Genomic DNA, 21,488 nt, shown 5'->3' on the forward strand with positions numbered 1-21,488 from the left:
TTGCCAGACTAAATTGCCCCTTGGTGCCTCAAGATGTGTAGGTTAGATAAATGTTTACAGGGAAAGGGCGGGGGACAGAGCCTGGGTAAGACACTCTATCAGAGAGTTGGTGCTGACTTGATGGGCCACACTCCCCCTTCTGCACTGTAGAGATTCAATGATTCTGCTCTTTCATGGGCTTCTCCTCTTTCAGGCTTCCTACTTGAAAAAAAATTGAAAGACAAAAGTTCAGCTGGGCAGGGGGAGAGCAGCTACAGAAAAGTACAGAGACAAAGTTTGATGTGGAGAGGGACAATTGACCATGTTGGAAGTGGACCAAGAGAAGAAGATATCTCCTTTCTATGTGTTTAAAGAGATATTATTGAGGGAGTAGGAAGAGATGGTAAAAGAGTGGGAAAGCAGAGTGAGGATGAAGACTCAGCCGGGGAAGCGAAAAGAGTGAAGAAGCTGTTTTTGAGGGAAAGCATCACATATTCTGTTAATTGTCATTGAAGCTAGTGGGTCCAGTTTATGGAATTACTCAACTGCTGATTCATTTATAAACATTGTGCAAATTGCTGATTGATTTTTTTTTTTATGAATCTAGGTGTAACAGAAAAAATAAATCCTCCTTCAAATTTCAACATTACATCAAGCGATCCTCTCCCTGCATTACGACCAAGACCACTCCTAGGTGACGTTGATTATAGTACTCACATTGCTCTCCTTTGTTTATTTTGTATGTGATATGAACAGCAACACATTGAATTCCTTCTGGACGTTTATTAAGCTTGCAAAATATCATGCAACATCTTAATGTTCTGGGAGAACTGTGATACTCCCTATATTCGGATTCAATTAAGCCTAAACCCTAAAATGTTACGCTCTTGTATTCTCAGATTACTTTTTCTCATGTGAAATCTGTGGGAAGAAGTACAAATACAAGTCCAGTTTTTGGAAACACATTGAGGACCATAAAAACTATGGTTAGTACTGTACATTTGGTCGTCTGAAGGAGGCAGAGAGAGTTGGCATGTTTAAGAGGCAGGTGGATATTTATTGGTGAAAAAAGAACTGAAGAGAAACAATACAATGCAGTAATTTTTGAACTTCTGGCCTGATGGATTACAATATTTTTGTTATTTTCTGTTTCTTCTTAAGATTTTCTGGCATTTGAAGAAATACTTAAAAAGTATTTCTATTTAAGTATTAGAAAGTATTTCTAGGTCACTCCTTGTCATCCTTCCGTATTATTCCATTGACAGCTATGAAACTATTCAAAGCTCTGATCGCATGTCGTAACTCACGCCAGGCCCTGCTGACCCATCTGCCGTGTGCCTCCTGACCTACATGAGCCGCTAGTTAAGCAATGCCTAGATTAAAAATTCTCATTCCTGTTTTCAAATCACCCTTGTTGTTCCCCATCTCTGAGTTTTCCTCCAGTCTAGCATCACCCACCCCCAATGCTGAGAACTCGTGCTCCGCTAATTGTGGCCTCCTGATTTTAATAGATTCATCATTGTTGGCTGTGCCTCCAGCTGTCTAGACCTCAAAATTCTGGAATGATCTCCTAAATCTCTTCCTCTACCTCCTTGTTCCTTTAACAGCTGATTGATGTCCACTACAATTGTACTTAAACAAATTATGTAATTAAAATTAGTTTTACAAGCTTCTTGTGCCAAATGCCAGTGATAAAATCAATTTTTTATTTTCATCATCTTCACCATCAAGCCCTAATACTTTTTTGACCAAAATTGATGTAATTTCACCTAATCACTCCTTATGTGCCTCTTGCTAAATTTTGTTTGATAATGCTTGCAAAGCATTAAAAATGAAATGTTTTATTACATTAAAGATACTTTGTAAATAGAGGTTGTTGTTTTGTACCTTAACAAATTTTTTGATTATTTAAATTAAAAAAGAAACTTGCCATTTTGGGTATGCACATTAAATTGAATATTCTCGTACAGTTTCCCTTGTATATGATGCAGAATTTTTACTGATTTGTTCTTATAGGAATTATTCCGTAAATCAACAAAAATATCCATCTTAAATTCTTTAATTGTCAACAGAAAAAGCATTTAAGAACATTTGTTTAATGCTCTGTGCTATTTTGTCCTATACTTCATTTGTTATGTACAGAACATGGCAGAATGAATTAAAAGTAGGAAGTTACTTGCAAAAAACAGGTGCTTTTCTCTTGGAGTTTATTGACAAAGTCGTCATCTAATTCACTGAAGATTATCCTGCTGTAATGCAAGTTTTCTTCTTCCTAGTTGTTGACAATACTGTTTCTGATCAAGGCTGGAATCAGATAGCTGGATCACAGCTGGCTGAAAAACAAGTTTGTAGTGAGTCCATTACAATTCTATTTGAAACTAATTTTAATTACATGATTTATTTACAGGTTTCTTGTGCTTGTGGTATAGATTGCTAAATGCCAGTGATAAAGTCAATAATCCATTTTCATCATCTTCACCATCAGGCCCTCTGAGGTCAGGGTTAGCTTTACTCTGCCTCAAAAGTACTCCTGATTGTATTACTCTAAATGTTACCATTTTCTTAACAGTTAGAAATAGAGTGAAGAATAAAGCAGTCGCTGTCTAAACTGGGTTTGTAGAATAGAATACCAGACTGAAAGAATTCTTTCTAACGAACAAGATTGAGGAGAAGCTTCATTTCTTATAAATAAATGAAGAGTCTGGATAAAATGTACAGAATTTGGCAGCCAAGTTAAAATTAGGAAGCTACTGGCAAAAACACATGTTTTTCTCTTAGAAGTTATTGACTAAGTCATCATTTATTTCACTGAAGATTACATTGTAGCTGTTTAGAAAGACATTTATTTTTGGTTTTCTCAAACCATTGAAACATGTAAGGTACAAGACTTAGGCTTGTATCTTGGCTCAAGATTAGTGCTAGGTGTGTTGCAAAAAATGAAGTGTTAGAAGACTCTGCTAGAAATGATTTATATTTGATGGCATTCAGACTATAAAGTGAGTTGAAGGAAATTCATTGACTTCTTATTGTGAATAGTGTTATCCTTTGACAATTTTCCACCCTATTTGGGAGAGCATCTGTTTTGAAAATTGTTTTAACGAGCAATATGTTAATAAATGGTTGGACCTAGATACGCTTTTTTAATGGACTAGGTTTTGTAGTGAGTCCTGCTTCAAATGTAGGGGACTGGCTGCTGACATGTTACGTGCTTGTCTTTTGATAACGACTGTACTGATGCTCCACTGACCCATTTTAGCTTCTAAGTAAAGCAAGCAAAATCTTATCAGACTTCTATTGGCTTGGAGAAACCAATGCTTGAATATGCTTTTGGTTCCCAATACTATATAAATACTTGCCTTTTCACCCACACTTTTATTTATTTTGGAGGGGCTGGTGGGAGCTAGTAGGGTTTGATTAGCCCCAAAATGAGCACCTCTTAGTTCTCAAGGTGAGTTTGCTGGTAATTGTTGCCATGTTTCTAAATAAAATGCTTGGAATACCAGTTTAGTATCTTATCCAAGATAATAAAAGATTGCCATTTGTCAGAAAATTGAGTTCTTCACAAACCTGACCTTGCATTAGTATTTTTGCAAAAACTGATCTTACTTCACTAACAAAGTTAGCCACACTTTCACTAAACTGAATAACTTCTCCTCACTGCATTTAAACTTCAAAATATAGTTTGCCATTAACCCATTGGGTGCTCATGTTGAATTGTTTTATCAGCTTTTATTTTTTAATGATTACAGTGTGACATGTTGGTGATGTATGGTAACAAAATGTATTGTTTTTTGCAGGTATTGATCAGTCCTTCAGAAAAGTTATAGTTGATGTCCAACATCATAATTTGCTGCCTATTAGAGAAGATAAACAGCAGGTGCAAACTGCAAACAGTAAGTCATACAGATGGTTATCTTCATGTTTTCCCCCTCTTTGATTTCTGATCTCCATGTATGCAGATCAGCTTTCTCATGCATTGGCTCATTCTGCCTTTGAACTAGTTCTAGAATTTGTATGAGATGGAGCAAGATGACTCACATTCTTCAGAATATTTATTATTTCCCAGTGGTGAAGTGTTCAGATTCAATTCCATACCATTCCCTACTACATCTTACTGGAATTGGTAAATCAGCATGGAGCAAGCCATAAGTACAAAGAATCTCATTTTACCTCCTATACAGAGGGACATTATCACATTTTGAACCTATCGTTAATAATTAGCACAGTGGTTAGCACTGCTGCTTCACAGCACCAGAGACTCAAGTTCAATTCCAGCCTCAGGTCACCTTCTGTGTGGAGTTTGCACATTCTCCCTGTGTCTGCATGGGTTTCCTCCAGGTACTCTGGTTTCCTCCCAAACTCTGAAGTTGTGCAGGTTAGGTAGACTGGCCATGGTAAAATTGCTCCTTAGTGTCAGTGGGATTAGCAGGGTAAATATGTAGGGTTATGGTAGGGCCTGGGTGGGATTGTTGTCAGTGCAGACTCAATGTGCCAAATAGCCTCTTTCAACACTGCAGGGATTCTGTGATTCTAAGTGTTCTATTCATTTCAGCATTGAGATAATTCTCATTTAAAAGTTTGGATTGCAAAAGAATCATTGGTGATATGATAAAAATATTTAGGCAAAATCCAAATTAAAACAAATGGTGGTAATTATATTAACTATATTGAAGAAAATCTGTGGCACATTACTATTATAGATCGTTGACAAAGAACAATACAGCACAGGAAACAGGCCTGTTGGCCCTCCAAGCCTGCGCCATTCATTGGTCCAACTAGACCATTCTTCTGTATCCCTCCATTCCACATGTGCTCATGTGACTATCCAGATAAGTCTTAAATGATCCCAGCTTGTCCGCCTCCACCACCCTGCCTAGCAGCGCATTCCAGGCCCCCACCACCCTCTTGTGTAAAATATGTCCCTCTGATATCTGAGTTAAACCTTGCCCCCCTCACCTTGAACCTGTGACCCCTCATGTTTGTCACCTCCGACCTGAGAAAAAGTTTCCCACTGTTCACCCTATCCATACCCCTCATAATTTTATACACCTCTATTAGGTCTCCCCTCATTCTCCGTCTTTCCAGGGAGAACAATCCAAGTTTACCCAATCTCTCCTCATAGCTAAGACCCACCATACCAGGCAACATCCTGGTAAACCTTCCATGCACTCTCTCCAAAGCCTCCACGTCCTTCTGATAGTGCAGCGATCAGAACTGGACGCAGTACTCCAAATGTGGCGTAACCAACGTTCCATATTATCTGGATTAAATTCCATCTGCCATTTCTCTGCCCAATTTTCCAGCCTATCTATATCCTGCTGTATTCTCCGACAATATTCATCGCTATCGGCAATTCCAGCCGTCTTCGTGTCATCCACAAACTTACTGATCACACCAGTTACACCTTCTTCCAAATCATTTACATATATCACAAATAGCAGAGGTCCCAGTACAGAGCCCTGCGGAACACCACTGGTCACAGACCTCTAGCCTGAAAAAGACCCTTCCACTACTACCCTCTGTCTTCTGTGGCCAAGCCAGTTCTCTACCCATCTAGCCACCTCTTCTTTTATCCCATGAGATTTTAACCTTTTGCACCAACCTGCCATGAGGAACTTTGTCAAACGCTTTACTAAAATCCATATAGATGACATCCACGGCTCTACCCTCATCAACCCTTTTTGTCACTTCCTCAAAAAACTCCACCAAATTTGTGAGGCATGACCTCCCTCTTACAAAGCTAATCCACTAATTAGTGGACCACTAATCCACTATTTATTATCAGAAACCTTTTGTCAGTAATAAAACATTTCAGTATTGAAATATTTGTATTTCATGTAGCTTAATGCTAACAAATCAGCCACATTAATTCATGAAATGCAAATGTACAAATTCTGATAACTCGCAGACCCAAAACACCGCTAAACTCAGGAAAATTCTCACTGTCATAGTTTGCTGTCAGCTTTGTTGCTATTGGGTTTACAATAAAGAAAACTGATTATTGGTTTGTATGCAAATAGCATTTTATCATTTATGTATGGTTATGAAATAATACTTGAATTTTATTTTTATTCAAGTTCTTTTAATTTTTTCTATATAAGCATAATGTTTCTGTGTTGCAGAAGGACAAAGAATTTTTGATTCTGATCACAGGCACAGGTCTTACAATGCTCCCATTCATGACTCAGACTTGTCCATAGGTAAAACTGAATTTCCTTACTGTTTTTGAACATTGGGAAATATTTACTTTGCAGTGTTTTAACAATTTTTATATTAACCAATATAATAAATGAGATGGGCAATAAATTCTGTGACGCTCATGTCCCACAGATGAATAAAAAAAAGGTGACCATTATTCATTGCTTCATTCAGCTCATCTTAGATAAAGATGATACTGGCTGACTGCATGTGTAGCTCTTCAGTATGTACATGCATGTTTACAATCAGGAAATGTAGTAAGACACTACTGCAGTCCATGTGTAAAGCTATAAGTTACCATTTAGTGTCAGTATGATGCAACACAAGCAGTGGATTCAATTGTAAATTTGGTGACTGTATTTTCGTAATTTGATGCAGTGTTAAGCAAATACAACAATATTAGTCTAAAATCTATCAGACAAAATTAAAACAAAATTTTTGAGGGGAAAAAAACCTCTGGTTAGTTGGCACCAACCTTTATAACCAATGTTGTCAATTAAAATAGTGAATTTTTTTACACAAAAATAGAAAATGCTGTAAAAACTCAGCAGGTCTGACAGCGTCTGCCGGGGGCAGAACGAAAAGGCAAAAAGGAATTGCTGGCAATGAGGGAATGGCAGCGGAGATTGCTAGTGATGATGGATGGTTGTGGGGGTGGGGGGAGAGGAGAAGAGATTGCTGTCGATCGTGAATGGGGGAGGGGAGTGTGGGGGAGAAATTGCAATGATGGATGGTGGGACTGCCAGGCTAGATTGCTGGCATTGATGGATAGGGTGAGGGAGAGGATTTGCTGGCTAGTTTGGATGCGGGGATTTGGGAGTGATGTCTGAGGGGCCTGTCTCTCAACTTTGAGATTGGGGCATCCTGGTCTCTTTGGAGTCGGCCTTAGCAGCATCTTTAGGCCCCACCCTTTAGCAAATTGTGCCTCCCCCTGCTTTTTTTTTGATGAAATCAGAAAATCTGAGGAGAAAGCCTGGCTGTTTCTCTGGGGTGAAACATGCTTTCCAGATTTTCAGTTAGAACTGGACACTGTGCCATTGGTTTGGGAAAATTCCACCCATATGAGATTAAATTTAAATTATTTCTTAGACTGTAGCATAATCTGTACATCCCTCGTACGAAAGGATTTCCTTTCACCTTTTTTCCCTCTTCCCATCCCGTCTATCATGTAGTGCCATGCCAGCAACTCTATTATTTATAATAACAGCCATGATTGATGTAGGAACACAGAGTGAAAGTTGTTAATGCTGTGAAAGGCATAGAAACAAAACATAGTTCAGAAAGGAACCATTTGGCCCATTGAGACTGTGCTGGCCTTTTAGGAAAACAATCCAGTTGACCCCCCCCCTTCCCACTCTTTCCTGCATACCTACACAATTTTTTTTTGTCCTTCTCCAAATATTTATCCACACCATTAAAAAGTTTCTCTTTACTTGCTCTCCTTAAACCACTCAAGACTTTAGACACCTTTTGGCCTTCGCTGCTATTATGAGAGCAACCCAAGCCTCTCCAGATTCCTGATCTCCGGAACCAGTTTTATAAATCACGTCTATACACTTTCCAAAGCCTTTGTATCCTTCCTAAACTGTGGTATCTGGAATTAGACACAGCACTCCAGCTGGGGCTAAATTGTATGTTCTATACAAGTTCAGGATAACTTCTTGAATTGTGTATTCTATGCCTCTTCTATATGAAGCTTAAGCCCGCATATGTTCTATGAACTGTTTTATTTACCTGTCCTGCCATCTTTAAGGATTTGTGCACAAACACTCAAAGCCTTCTTTCTTTGCATCATTAAACTGTACAATCTAGCTTGTATTGTCTCTCATCATTCATTCGACCAAAACCTATCACCTCACATTTTTTTGAATTGAATTTCAGCTGTGACATGTCCACCTATTCCATGAGCCCTTGTCCTTATGAAATCTATTATTGTTATGTCTCCAGGTATCACCATTATTGTTAAAGGAAGCAAGCAGCACATATCAAATACATTTCTGATGAAAATTGATTTTTCTGTGAATTTGTTGTAGGTTAAGTTTTATGTCGTTACACTTTCCTGTAATATATGGGGGAAAAATATTAGTGATCCAGCAATATCTCAGTTACTGAAAATCTGAAACAGAAAATGTTGGAATCATAGTATGTGAAACGATGGAAATACAGTTTATTTTGGAACAGGAAGCAAGCCAATCCTGTCCTGATGGGATATACCGAACCCATCTTGATTCAAATAAATGTTGTTTTTATTTTCCATGCTGGTAGATTGTGTGAGCTATGTACCAGAGTGCATTTGTATTCAGAGCCTGCTGAATTTGGTATTTTCTTTCTTTACAGGGCAGTTAAATACCTGTCAGTTGTGTGGAGCAAACTTTTCACGAAAGAGTGGCCTGGTGGACCACATTCAATTTGTGCATCAGAGGTATAGGCCCCACGTATGCATAATGTGCGATCAGAAGTTCCGTCGACCATCTGAACTCAAAAGGCACATCCAACGGCGTCATGAGAGTAAGTCTCATCTTCGATACAGAACTCCATCTGGAATGTTTTTCTAAAACTTTTTACCAGGCTTTGGTACAGTGTAAATGTTGGAAATATATTGTCTATGGCCTGCATTTCCCTTGCATTTCTTTCTCAACTTAATGCCAAACAGCCAGAGAAATTATTTCCAATTTGATTACATTCTGAATCAGTAATTTGAATCATGCAGTAAAATAATCATCATTTGCTTTACAATTCTGAATTAAATAATTTCCTTTGCGGTCTTATGATTTGGCAATTAATTTCTTAGTTAAAAGTCTAGCAGATCATAACTGTTGATAATCTGAGACACTCAGAATTATAATCTTTAGATTCAAAATTACCACCTTTCGTTGAATTGCTATCAAGAAATTTAACTAAGTTTAATTAGGTTTTAGATACTTATAAATTTTATGTGTTTCATTTTAATTTAAAATTCAGTTAATTATTTGGTTTACTGTATGTCTTTAGTGTAATGCATTGTTCCGCCTTGGGGTATAATTGTCCATTGCTTCTGGTTTACAGGTTGCTTATCTGACATGCAGATTAGCAATGTTACATCTCTGGAAAGAGCCTGTACTGTTGAAAATAGGCCATTAGGAATGCCAGGTATGTTACTAATCTGCTTTGTTTAAAGATACAAGCTATGCAGCATAATAGTTTTGTCAGCACCTTTCTGAATTGTATTTTTTTCCTTTGTGGGTTTTGCTGTCCCATAACAGCATTTCACAGAAGAGCAAGCAATGTGAATGAGAGAGCTGGAGTTACACCTGTGAAAGTTCTGTCCCATGGTAAGTTTATTTCTGTTTTCTACCCTTGAGCAATGATTATTAGGTGTCACTTTTGGCTCATTGGGAGAACTCTTCCATGAGTCAGAAGACCGTATGTTCAAGTCCCGCCTCAGAAACTTCAGCATGTAATCCAAGTGAAAACTCAGTGCAGTATTAAAGAGGTGCTGCATGATCAGAAATGTGACATTCCAAAGGAGACATTAAACTAAGGTTCTTTCTGCTCTGTGAGGTTGATATAAAGATCCATGACAATTAAATGTAGAACAGGATTGTTCTGTCAGTACCATAGAATCATAGACTACCAACAGTGCAGGACGAGGTCGTTTGGCCCATCGACCCTACACTGACAACAATCCCACCCAGGCCCTATCCCCATAACCCTGCTAATGCCGATGACACTAAGGGACAATTTACCTTGACTAATCTGGCCGACCTGCACATCTTTGTACATCAGAGCACCCAGATGAAACCCATGCAGACAGGGAGAGAACGTGCAAACCCCACATAGTCACTCAAGACCAGAATTGAACTAGGGGCCCTAGAGCTGTGAGGCAGCAGTGCTAACCACTGAGCCCCATGCCACCCGTGTCCAGAAATTGGGCAGTGCTAAACACTGTGCCATCCAAAATCAAAGTGAAGAATGTGGGCATCTTGGCTAATAGTTATCCCTCAATCAACAGTACAAAAATAGTCAAATGTCTCTCACTAATTTTTGGGACTTTGCTATACGTCAAATAGCTGCTACACTCTCCAAATCCAAGTAGATATGACCATACTTTAAAAGTAACTTGTTAGCTGTGAAGTTTGTAGGGAATTCTGGAGATCATGAGCTATCTACAAGCTCTTTCCCCATTCGTTAAATGCGTTGGCAGGCATCCTGCCACTTATCCCACTCATGTGGCGATGTGATTATGTTACTCAAAGTTTATTTCCACTGATTAAGTGAACAATACTTCTGTCATGTAACATATCAGCACCAATAAATTTAAATTCACCACAACCTTAAGTATGTATTTGTATCAAAAGTATGTAAAAATGAAGATTATTTTCATTGCAAGATCAAAGTACTGATGAAATTTGTTCACAGACAAAGTGAGTACATTATTAGGATTCTCAACATGAATGCTGTGCTTATTTAAAAGCAATATATTCATATCTGCAAATATTTCAACAGCTCCATTTTACTTCAGACTTGCAACATTGAGCTTCGTGTTTTCCTTTCAGGTAATAGATAATAGATACTGGTCCACAATTCTCCCAACAAATTTCTGAATGTTGTCCCTGGTGGAAAAAGCGGTGAGATTCCTGCCGGGTGGGTTAGTATGAGCCAGATTGCAATCCACCCCCACTTAGTAAATTCTTTGGAGCCTAGGAAGATTCCCACCAGGAAAGCGTGGGACCTGACACCGGCGTGGCTGGCTTCTCGGAGATCAGGGCTCCATTTTCAAAGGGCCTTGATCGCCAGACAACCCTACAAACCTCGTCATCCCCTCCCTGCACCCCCTAATCACTGGTACCAACACCACCACACTTCCCAAAGTTAAACACCACTATGGGGTCAATGAAGGCTCCCCTTCCCTAGCAGTGCCAGGTTGACTGTGCCCAGCTATGTCCCTGACTACCCAGGGGCTGCAATGGCCTCCAAGCCTCTTGGTGTGTTCATCACGTCAGGTCTGTCTCTGGAGAGCAGCAGAAATTCCCACCAGCTTCAGGTTATTGAATGCGAACCAGATTACATTGCTGGCCACGGAGGGGAAAATCACTAAATGGGTTTTCCCTGTTGCAAATCGTGTTATGGCCCTTCTCGTGAGATTATCTGGCCATAATGTGATTTGTACTTGCAGGTGTATGGGGCTGGGGAATCGCCTCTTCTGCCAACCTCAGTTAAAGCTCCTGAGTCTTCACAGATCAAACTTTTAATTTTATTCATTAAACGCAACCAGAAACGTTTGTCAACCTGTTCCCAGCATTTCAGCTTTATTTTGTATGACTTTGTTTCAAAAAAACTCTCCGTTCCTTCTGCTTACCTGTGCATTTAACACCTTTCTTTACCCCACTTTTGATGGCCAAGCCTAAGCTCTCAAATTATTTTTCCAAGTGGTGAGCAGTGACTAGTGGGGTACCACAGGGATCAGTGCTGGGACCCCAGCTATTTACACTATATATATTCATGATTTAAATGAAGGAATTAAATGTGTAATATCTCCAAATTTGTAGATGACACAAAGCTGGGTGGAGGATCCAGAGATGTTTCAATGTTATTTGGATAAGCGAGTGAGTGGGCAAATGCATGGCAGATGCAGTACAATGTGGGTAAATTTGAGGTTATCCATTATGGTAGCAGAAACAGGAAGGTAGATTATATGGCTGTACATTTGGGAGGGAGGAATGTGCACCGAGACCTGGGTGTCCTCGTACACCAGTCGCTGAAAGTAAACACACAGACATTGACCTTCATATCGAGAGGATTAGAGTACAGGAGCAGGGATTTCTTGCTGCAGGGCCTTGGTGAGGCTACACCTAGAATATTGGATGGGATTTTTTTCCCTTTTCCGAAGCATTTTGCAGTGGCAGGAGGCGGCACATGCGGGTTGGCAGTGGGATGTTATTGTCAATGGGGTTGACATTACGATCCCACCGGGGTGAACAGCAGCAAAATTTTGGTAATTTGTGTGCAGATTTGGATTTCTTATCTGAGAATGATGTTCTTGCTTCGGAGGGATTGCAGCAAAGGTTTACCAGACTGAGTCCTGAGATGGTGGGACTGACATACAAGGAAAGATTTGAGTAGCTTAGGATTATATTTGCTGGAGTTTAGAAGAATGAGGGGAGGAACTCATGGAAACTTATAAAATTCTAACAGGACTAGACAGGGGAGTTGGATAGATGTGTCTGATGGCGGAGGTGTCCAAAACCAGGGATCACAGTCTGAGGATACAGGGTAGATTTTGGAGTGAGATGAGAAGAAATTTCTTCACCCAGAGATTGGTGAGCCAGTGGAATTCTCTAACACAGAAAGCAGTTAAGGCCAAAACATTGTGTCTTTTCAAGAATGAGTTAAATATAGCTTTCGGGGCTGAAAAGGATCAAAGGGGGAAAGCAGGAACAGGTTACTGAATTGGATGATCAGCCATGATCATGAATGGCAGAGCAGGCTCGAAGGGCTGAATGGCCTACCACTGTTCCTATTTTCTATATTCCCCAATAAAAACAACTGTCTGCCTTTTCAATGCCCATTTTTCCTTTAAGACCTTTATAAAAACTCCCAACTTTAATCAGATTGCTCCTAATTGTTTTTGTCTGTGTCTATTTTAGTTTTTATTTATTTCTGTTTCAGCATCTTAAGATGTTTTTCTGTTGTAAAGGCATTTCATAAATGAATGTCATGGTTCTATTCTTAAAAAAATACTCAGTATATTTATGATAAATTACTCATTATGCTCATTTATTTTACCATATTATTATCAGCATTATTTTACTGTACTCATGCATCAAACCAGGTGTTATAGTCTATAGCTTTCTGTCTTCCAGATCACTTACCTAAGATTCAGGTAAGTAATGTTACAACTTTAGTTAAATCCTACATTGATGAAAATGGTGAGCCGAAATTATCACGTAGGTTCTCAATGTGCTTTGTTTAAACTTGCAGGGTATTTTGCAAAGAGGACAGAAACAGTAAAACAGTTTTTTACGTGGTTTTGTTTTTACTTTGTGTATCTTCCTGCCCTGCAGATGGAGTGAAACTGGTCCAAAGTGTTGCTGGTCAGGTTAAAACTTGCGGAACTGTGCTTGTGAAAATCAGAAAGGCACCCAAAAAGCCCAGGAGTAAGTTAAATTTTCCTAACTCCTTTTGCATGTTTTGCCATGTGCCTGGGAAAAATTTGGAAGGCTCAGTGAGTCATGCTGTAATAATAAGTTGAACTGAAATTCTGCATGAAGAAGCCAATGACTGTTCACAGTTCAGCTGTCGAGGGAATCACAGGGAGACTGTGTCCTTGACCACATAGTGGCAAACATACCATCAAGAGTCAGTGAATTGGGAGAAGGTGCAGGGATTAAAATTCATTCTTCCTTCCCTTGCGTAGGGACCCAGTGACCAATGGTAATCATCCTAGTTATGTTTAATGTTAGCTTTCCAAAGAGGAAAGAAAACTTGAAAAATTATGATCTATTAATAAATGGTTTCTCAGGTCAGTTCTAAGCTTAAAACACTGGTAATAATTTCTGTATGTTTACATTTAAGCCTTCCGATATAGTGCCTCAGTTATTAAGATGAAATTCAGAATGCAATGTTAGCACATAATGCAATTTTGTATACAAAAGCATTCACAGAATATTCTGTCTACTATTTTAAAAAGACATTAAATAATTTACTTTGTATTTTGTTACAGTGTGCAAAGGAATTTCACAAACACGTTGATGGTTTAATCCAATAAGTCTCATGTAGATGTTCATTTCATGGGGATTGGGAAATCATATAACTTCTTCGACTGTCAGGAATTTGTAATTAGAAATCCAGTTCAATTTGCCTCAAATTTCAGTATCTTTGGAATGTACAGACAGATGTTATGACTCAGTTACCATCCAGCGTAGAACTTTTCAAGAGAAGAGTGTGTTTTGGTAAATTGGATATTGAGATCAGGGTGCCATTCTTCTGGCCTGCACCATCTTCTATCCATTTAAAATTAGCCTTTGCACCGGACGCACGGTTGAAAGCTGCAAGTCTTCTTGGGAACAATTGATGTTGATTAGATATTGCTAGATATATCTGAGGGTGAAGATTATGAGGCTTTGCACTGGCAGAAAACTGCAATATAAAGTAAAATTGCTTATTTATTAGTCACAAGTAAGGCTTACATTAACACTGCAATGAAATTACTGTGAAATTCCCCTAGTTGCCATATTCTGGCGCCTGTCCAGGTCAATCCACCTAACCAGCACATCTTTCAGAATGTGGGAGGAAACCGGAGCACCTGGAGAATAGAGGGAGAATGTACAAACTCCACACAGACTGTGACCCAAGCTGGGAATCGAGTGCTGTGAGGCACCAGTGCTACCACTGTGCCAAGCAGGAAACATTGCTTGATAGAAGCAAAGTGTGCAGAATTAGGGCTACAATGTTTTGAGGTCACTTTCATAACCACACTTGTCCAACATGGATCCATACATTTCACAATTTCTGCTCTCAAGTATGGTTATGTAGGCTGTAAAAAAAAACATGGATTAGCACTTCCATTAAAACAGATCTTTAAAAAAACATTACGGGGGAATTTTCCTGCCCGGCACGGGAATTGTGGACCATGCAAAGGACTGTTATTTAAAATATTTGAATCAGTGCTCCTTATTATGGGAAAAGCTTATCTGTTGATAATCATTTAGTTGTCCTTCGCTTAAAAGTGGCACTGTGAAAACATTAAAATTCCTTACAATTTACCAATTGCAAGTTTAATTTATGGAGTCAGAGAGCTTATTTTATATTGCATTGGTTCACTACTTTTAAAGATAACATTTAAGCCCTTTATCCTGCTACATTACCGAATGGATGGTTTTGCGCTTTACAACATGTGTTATTTTCCTGGCAATTGGATTCATCCATGTTTGACAAAACCTAATTTTGGGCTTTGTCAATTTTTCTAGAGAAGGTTATTGATTTTCTTCCCCACCCTTAAATGTTTAAAGAAAACATGATTTTTCTTCTTCGCAGAGGAACAAATTACTCCATATCTGTTCCTCCCAAATGAGAGTTCTCATTCCTCATTTGCTGAAGAGCAGCATTTATTTTGATACTACAGTTGTGTGTTTAAGTGCTGCACTGATCAGTTAACAGATTATACTTTGGTTGTGTTAATAATGCTGAAACAGTTGGTACATGAGTCACACTATCAGTACTGGGCATTTTGAGGTCAGCTATAGCATGACCAGCAAATGGATGCTGCCCCCATCAGTCTTCAGCCAGAAATGTTACGTGGTTTATCCATCTCAACTTCCTCCCGAGGACCCCAGTGTCACAGATGCAAGTCTTCAGCCAATTTGATTAATTCCATGTGATATCAAGAATTGACTGAATGCACTAAGTACCACAACATCCTGGTTGTAGAACTAAAGACTTGTGCTCCAGATTTAGTTTGCACTTAGCCAAGTGATTCCAGTACAGCCACAACACTAGCATCTTCCCACACAATTTCTAATAGTGTGGGAAATTGCCCAGATATGCTTTTGCACAAAAAGCAGGACAAATCCAATCCAGCCAATTACCATTTTGTCAGCCTATGCTCAGTCATCAATGAGGTAATGAACAACGCTGTTGACGATGGTGCTATCAAGTAGTTCTAATTCAGCAGTAACCTGCTCAGCGAGGCTCTGTTTTTGTTCTGCCAGAGCTACACAGCTCCAGACCTCATTAGAGCTTTGATCCAAACATGACCAAAGAGCTTAACTCTACTGTCTTTGAAATCAAGGCAGCATTTGACCAAGTATGGCATCAAGGAGCCTTAGCAAAACTGATGCAAGTGGGAATCAATTAAAGATCTCTGCTTGGAATTCTGTATCAAGTAACTTGCCACTTGACTCCACAAAGTCTATCCACCATTCACAAGGCACTAGTCAGGAGTGTGACTGAACACTCCCCACTAGCCTGGATGAGTACAGCCTCCGGCAACACTCAAACTCAACACCATCCAAGTCAAAGCCTGATCAGCAACCTACTGCCACCTTAAACAATAATTCTGTCCATCATGGCTCCCAGCGGCTGCAGTGTGTACCATTCACAAGACCACTCAGCATCTTGCCAAAGCAACTTCCAAACTCACTACCTAGAACAAGGACAAGAAACACATGGGAACACCCTCACCTGCAGGTTCTCCAGGTCATACAACATCCTGATTTAGCACTATATCACTGTTTTTTCACCGACATCTGGTCAAAACCCCTGGCACTTCCTCTCCAATAGCGTTTGATAAGGTTCCCCATGATAGGCTCTTGCAGAAAATGCAGTTGCATGGGATTGAGGGTGATTCACGAAGGAGAGGGGCTTGATGTACGGTCATTGAGGGAGCGGTAGACCAATTGAAAGATCTATCGATTACGAGGGAAGAAGTGTTAGGGCTTTTAGAGGGCATTAAAACCAATAAATCTCCGGGGCCTGATTGCATTTATCCTAGGCTGCTTAGAGAGGCGAGGGATGAGATTGCTGGGCCTCTGACGCGAATCTTTGTCTCTTCTTTGGACACAGGTGAGGTCCCAGAGGACTGGAGGATAGCGAATGTGGTACTGTTGTTTAAAAAGGGTAGGTGGGATAGCCTGGGTAACTATAGGCCGGTGAGCTTAACGTCAGTGGTAGGTAAGTTGATGGAGAGGATTCTTAGGGATAGGATGTATGCGCACTTGGAGCGTTGCAATCTGATTAAGGATACGCAGCATGGCTTTGTCAAGGGGAAGTCTTGCCTTACGAATCTGGTAGAATTCTTTGAGGAGGTGACAAAAACGGTCGATGAAGGACGAGCCGTTGATGTCGTCTATATGGATTTCAGTAAGGCGTTTGACAAAGTCCCTCATGGTAGGTTGGTACAGAAGATTAAAGCTCATGGGATATGTGGTCAGGTATCTAGACGGGTAGAGAACTGGCTTGCAAAGAGGAGTCAGAGTAGTAGTGGAGGAGTCTTTTTCTAGCTGGAGATCTGTCACTAGTGGTGTACCGCAGGGCTCGGTACTGGGACCTCTTCTCTTTGTAGTGTATATAAATGATTTGGAAGAGGGAGTAGGTGGTGTGATCAGCAAATTTGCTGATGACACCAAGATGGCTGGATTGGCAGGCAGTGAGGAGCAGTGTCTGGCAATACAGCGGGATATTGATAGGCTGGTTGATTGGGCAGATACGTGGCAAATGGAGTTTAATCCGGATAAGTGTGAGGTTATGCATTTTGGCCGGAATAATGTAGGGGGAAGTTATATGATAAAGGGTAAGCCCGTAAGGAGTATAGAATTGCAGCGAGACCTGGGGGTGCAAGTGCACAAGTCTTTGAAGGTAGCAGTGCAAGTGGAGAGTGTGGTGAAGAAAGCCTATGGTATGTTAGCCTTTATAGGAAGGGGTATAGAATATAAGAGCTGGAGTCTAATGTTGCAGTTGTACAGAACGTTGGTTAGGCCGCATTTGGAGTACTACGTCCAGTTCTGGTTGCCTTACTACCGGAAGGACGTGGAGACTCTGGAGAGACTGCAGAGGAGGTTTACCAGGATGTTGCCTGGTATGGAAGTACTGGGGTATGAGGAAAGACTGAAGAAATTGGGGCTCTTTTCCCTTGAAAGAGGCTGACTGAGGGGGGATCTCATAGAGGTATATAAGATTATGAAGGGTATAGATAGAGTAAACAGAGGTAAGCTATTTCCTATAATAGAGACACGTAGGACAAGGGGCCATGGACTTAAGGTGAGGGGGGAGAGGTACAACACAGATATTAGAGGGAGGTTTTTCACACAGAGAGTAGTGGGGGTATGGAATGCTCTGCCAAGTAAGGTGGTGGAGGCAAACACGCTAGAGTCCTTTAAGAGTAACTTAGGCACATGACTGAGTTGGAGATGGGTGGATATAGGAAATCCTTTTAAATAAGGGTCATTAGCATTGGGGCGTCCCTGGTAATGTAAATGGGTGTAGTATGATAATAACGTTTTTTCTCTTTTCATTCACAGGTTTTAAGTCGGTCCACCTCATGTCCAACGAGGGGCATACACGCGATGGGTCGTACTGGGGCTGCTCTTGGTTGTTCGAGATTGGCCTAGTGCTTCATGTCGTTAGTGTGTGCCTAAACTGGACAAGATACTGGGCAAGACGACAGCTCAGTGACTATCACTGATTGCTGTGCAGACACATGGATTTGGGCCGGTGTCTGTGGGAGTTTGCGCATTCTCCCCGTGCTTGCATGGGTTTTCTCCGGGTGCTCCGGTTTCCTCCCACACCCCAAAGATGTGCTGTTAGGCTGATTGGCAGGAATAAATTGTCCCTAAATCAGTTTCCCTCAATCTGGATGGCCATAAAACATTAGACAGGGGTCGTGGGTAGAGAGGTGGACTGGTGGTGTTGAGATGGCGGCGCGGTCTCATTGGGCCGAAGGGCCTGTTTCCCGGGCTGATTTTGTTGTTTGTTCTTCTTTGTATTTAGCAGTTTGGATCAGGAATTGGTTAGCTGATAGAAGACAGAGGTGGTGGTTGATGGGAAATATTCAACCTGGAGTTCAGTTACAAGTGGTGTACCTCAAGGATCTGTTTTGGGGCCACTGCTGTTCGTCATTTTTATAAATGACCTAGATGAGGGGATAGAAGGATGGATTAGTAAATATGCTGACGACACCAAAGTTGGAGGAGTTGTAGACAGTGAGGATGGATGTTACAGTTTGCAGAGGGACATAGATAAGCTGCAGAGCTGGGCCGAGAGGTGGCAGATGGAGTTTAATACGGAAAAGTGTGAGGTGATTCACTTTGGTAAGAGTAACAGGAGTATAGAATATAGGGCTAATGGAAGGACTCTTAGTAATGTTGACGAGCAGAGAGATCTTGGGGTACATGTGCATAGCTCTCTGAAAGTTGGCACCAGGTTGATAAGGTTGTTAAGAAGGCGAATGGTGTGTTAGATTTTATTGGTAGAGGGATTGAATTTCGGAGCCTTGAGGTCATGTTACAACTGTACAAAACTCTGGTGCGGCCGCACTTGGAGTATTGCGTATAGTTCTGGTTGCTGCATTATAAGAAAGATGTGGAGGCATTGGAAAGGGTGCAGAGGAGGTTTACCAGGATGTTGCCTGGTATGGTGGGAAGGTCTTATGAGGAAAGGCTGAGGGACTTGAGGTTATTTTCATTAGAGAGAAGAAGGTTACGAGGTGACCTAATTGAGGCATACAAGATGACCAAAGGATTGGATAGCATGGACAGTGAGAGCCTTTTACCTCGGATGGTGATGGCTAACACGAGGGGACGTAGCTTTAAATTAAGGGGTGGTAATTATAGGACGGTTGTCAGAGGTAGGTTCTTTACTCAGAGGGTAGTAAGGGCGTGGAATGCCTCGCCTGCAGCAGTTGTGGACTCGCCAACTTTAAGGGCGTTCAAATTTTGTGATTCTACAGATCCATAAACATTATTGCACAAATTGATCTTTACTTTACGTTTCATTTTTGTTATTTTTCACGGCAATTTTTCTACCCAAATCAACCTAGAGGACTTGCTTGGTCTGTTAACCATCTTCATGGATACCCTTTAACAGTGGTCTTGGTTGACCTTCAATGTTAGCACATTTCACTAGGAGTAAGCAAGCCTGTCCAAATGCTTATTCCTTTCCTCCAAAGATAGATCATTTACGAGTGATTAATGTTTCTGTAGGAGATTCTGCTCGTCAATCAAAACTGGAGTTCTAAAAATTTGAATTTCCTAATAAGGCGTTGTTTTAATATTATTGTAACGTAAGTATGCAGTGATGCAATGAGAATGTGTTTGTGTCAGCTCTGGAATCTATAGCATTGTGATCTAATGCAATCATTTTATATTTTCAGGAGTGCACAACTGCAGCCTTTGTGGGAATAGGTTCTCGTATTATTCTATTCTTTGGAAACACAAGCTTCTTCATGGAGGTACATTTTCCTTCAATTCTTTAAGATAATTGAGGAGGCTAAATTTTAGCTAATGTGAAGAATGACATTTCTTCACTATAAACATATTTTCTTTGCTGAGTTCATTAGATTGAAAACATTGATTAGGAAGTGCACATTTTTCTGTTATTTTCCAGATGAAGCAAGATCTCAGATTTCTCAAACTGTGTTTTCTGTAGAATTATTTAAAGACAGGACCAGAAAAGAGCCTGGTGATACCCAAGCTGATGGGTTGAAAATCTTCTCCCATTAGTCGTCAGTGCTGATCCCCAGTGTTGGACAGGGTTTTTGAGGGAGGCCTTACTGGACTCAATTAAAATTTCGTAGAAGTTGACAGGAAAAGTAGAAGACACAGATCCAGACTGCCATTTTGTACTTAATTGCTGGATGTAAGGGAACCTACAAGGGAGCGAACTATCTTAGATCTGGCACTGTGTAATGAGGCAGGTAGAATTAGGGATCTTCTTGTGAGGGATCCTCTTGGGATGAGTGATCATAGTATGGTTGAATTTCTGATGCAGATGGAGGATGAGAAAGTAGGGTCTCGAACATGTGTCCTCTGTTTGAACAGAGGGAAGTATGATAGGATGAGAGCGGAATTGGCGAATGTAGATTGGGGGCGCAGATTGGTTGGTAGAACGGCTGAGGAACAGTGGAGGATTTTTAAGGAAATCTTTCTCGGTACTCAGCAGAAATATATTCCCATGGTAAAGAAGGACTGTAGAAGAAGGGATAACCAGCCGTGGTTATCGAAGGAAATAAAGGAGAGTATTAAATTAAAAGCTAATGTGTTCAGAGCGGCTAAAAATAATGGGCGATTAGAAGATTGGGAAAGATTTAAAAAAAACAAAGAATGACTAAGAAAGTGATAAAGAAAGGAAAGATAGAGTATGAAGCTAAACTAGTTCTAAATATAAAAAAACGATAGTAAAAATTTTTACAGATATATAAAGAGACTGGCTGGAGTGAATGTTGGACCCTTGGAGGACAAGAGGGGGGATTTAGCGGTGGGTGATGAGGAAATGGCTGAGGCTTTAAATAAGTTTTTTGTGTCGGTCTTCACAGAGGAGGACACAAATAGCTTGCCGGATATTAAAAATAGAAGATTGGTAGGAGATGAGGTCCTTAATGCGATTACTGTCACTAGAGAGGTAGTGCTTAATAGACTAAAGGGACTGAAGGTAGACAAGTCCCCAGGACCGGATGGAATGCATCCCAGGGTTCTGAAAGAAATGGCAGAGGTGATAGTGGATGCCTTAGTAATTATTTATCAAAATTCGCTGGACCCCGGGGAAGTGCCAGAAGATTGGAAAACGGCTAATGTTACGCCGCTGTTTAAAAAAAGGTAGCAGACAAAAGGCAGGGAATT

General features: G+C 40.4%; 1 protein-coding gene across 14 annotated transcripts in view; it reads left to right on the forward strand.

The window, feature by feature from the left end:
• Positions 1 to 21,488, forward strand: part of LOC145358204 (uncharacterized) — a 131,843-nt gene that overhangs the window by 55,361 nt on the left and 54,994 nt on the right. For 13 of the 14 annotated variants that reach the window (XR_013889455.1, XM_080212002.1, XM_080212001.1 and 10 more), the window contains 10 exons: positions 587 to 673; positions 879 to 965; positions 2,256 to 2,330; positions 3,777 to 3,872; positions 6,102 to 6,179; positions 8,515 to 8,685; positions 9,223 to 9,306; positions 9,420 to 9,488; positions 13,221 to 13,313; positions 20,024 to 20,101. Coding sequence is in view for 13 of the 14 variants with exons in the window: in XM_080212002.1 (XP_080068128.1) it covers positions 587 to 673; positions 879 to 965; positions 2,256 to 2,330; positions 3,777 to 3,872; positions 6,102 to 6,179; positions 8,515 to 8,685; positions 9,223 to 9,306; positions 9,420 to 9,488; positions 13,221 to 13,313; positions 20,024 to 20,101 (918 nt within the window). In the remaining variant the exon portion in view is untranslated. The remainder of the gene's footprint in view (positions 1 to 586; positions 674 to 878; positions 966 to 2,255; positions 2,331 to 3,776; positions 3,873 to 6,101; positions 6,180 to 8,514; positions 8,686 to 9,222; positions 9,307 to 9,419; positions 9,489 to 13,220; positions 13,314 to 20,023; positions 20,102 to 21,488) is intronic. The other variant, XM_080212005.1, reaches the window with a different exon arrangement.

This window comes from Carcharhinus amblyrhynchos, chromosome 25, assembly GCF_965287045.1.
Source record: "Carcharhinus amblyrhynchos chromosome 25, sCarAmb.v2.hapA, whole genome shotgun sequence".
Lineage (NCBI taxonomy): Eukaryota > Metazoa > Chordata > Chondrichthyes > Carcharhiniformes > Carcharhinidae > Carcharhinus > Carcharhinus amblyrhynchos.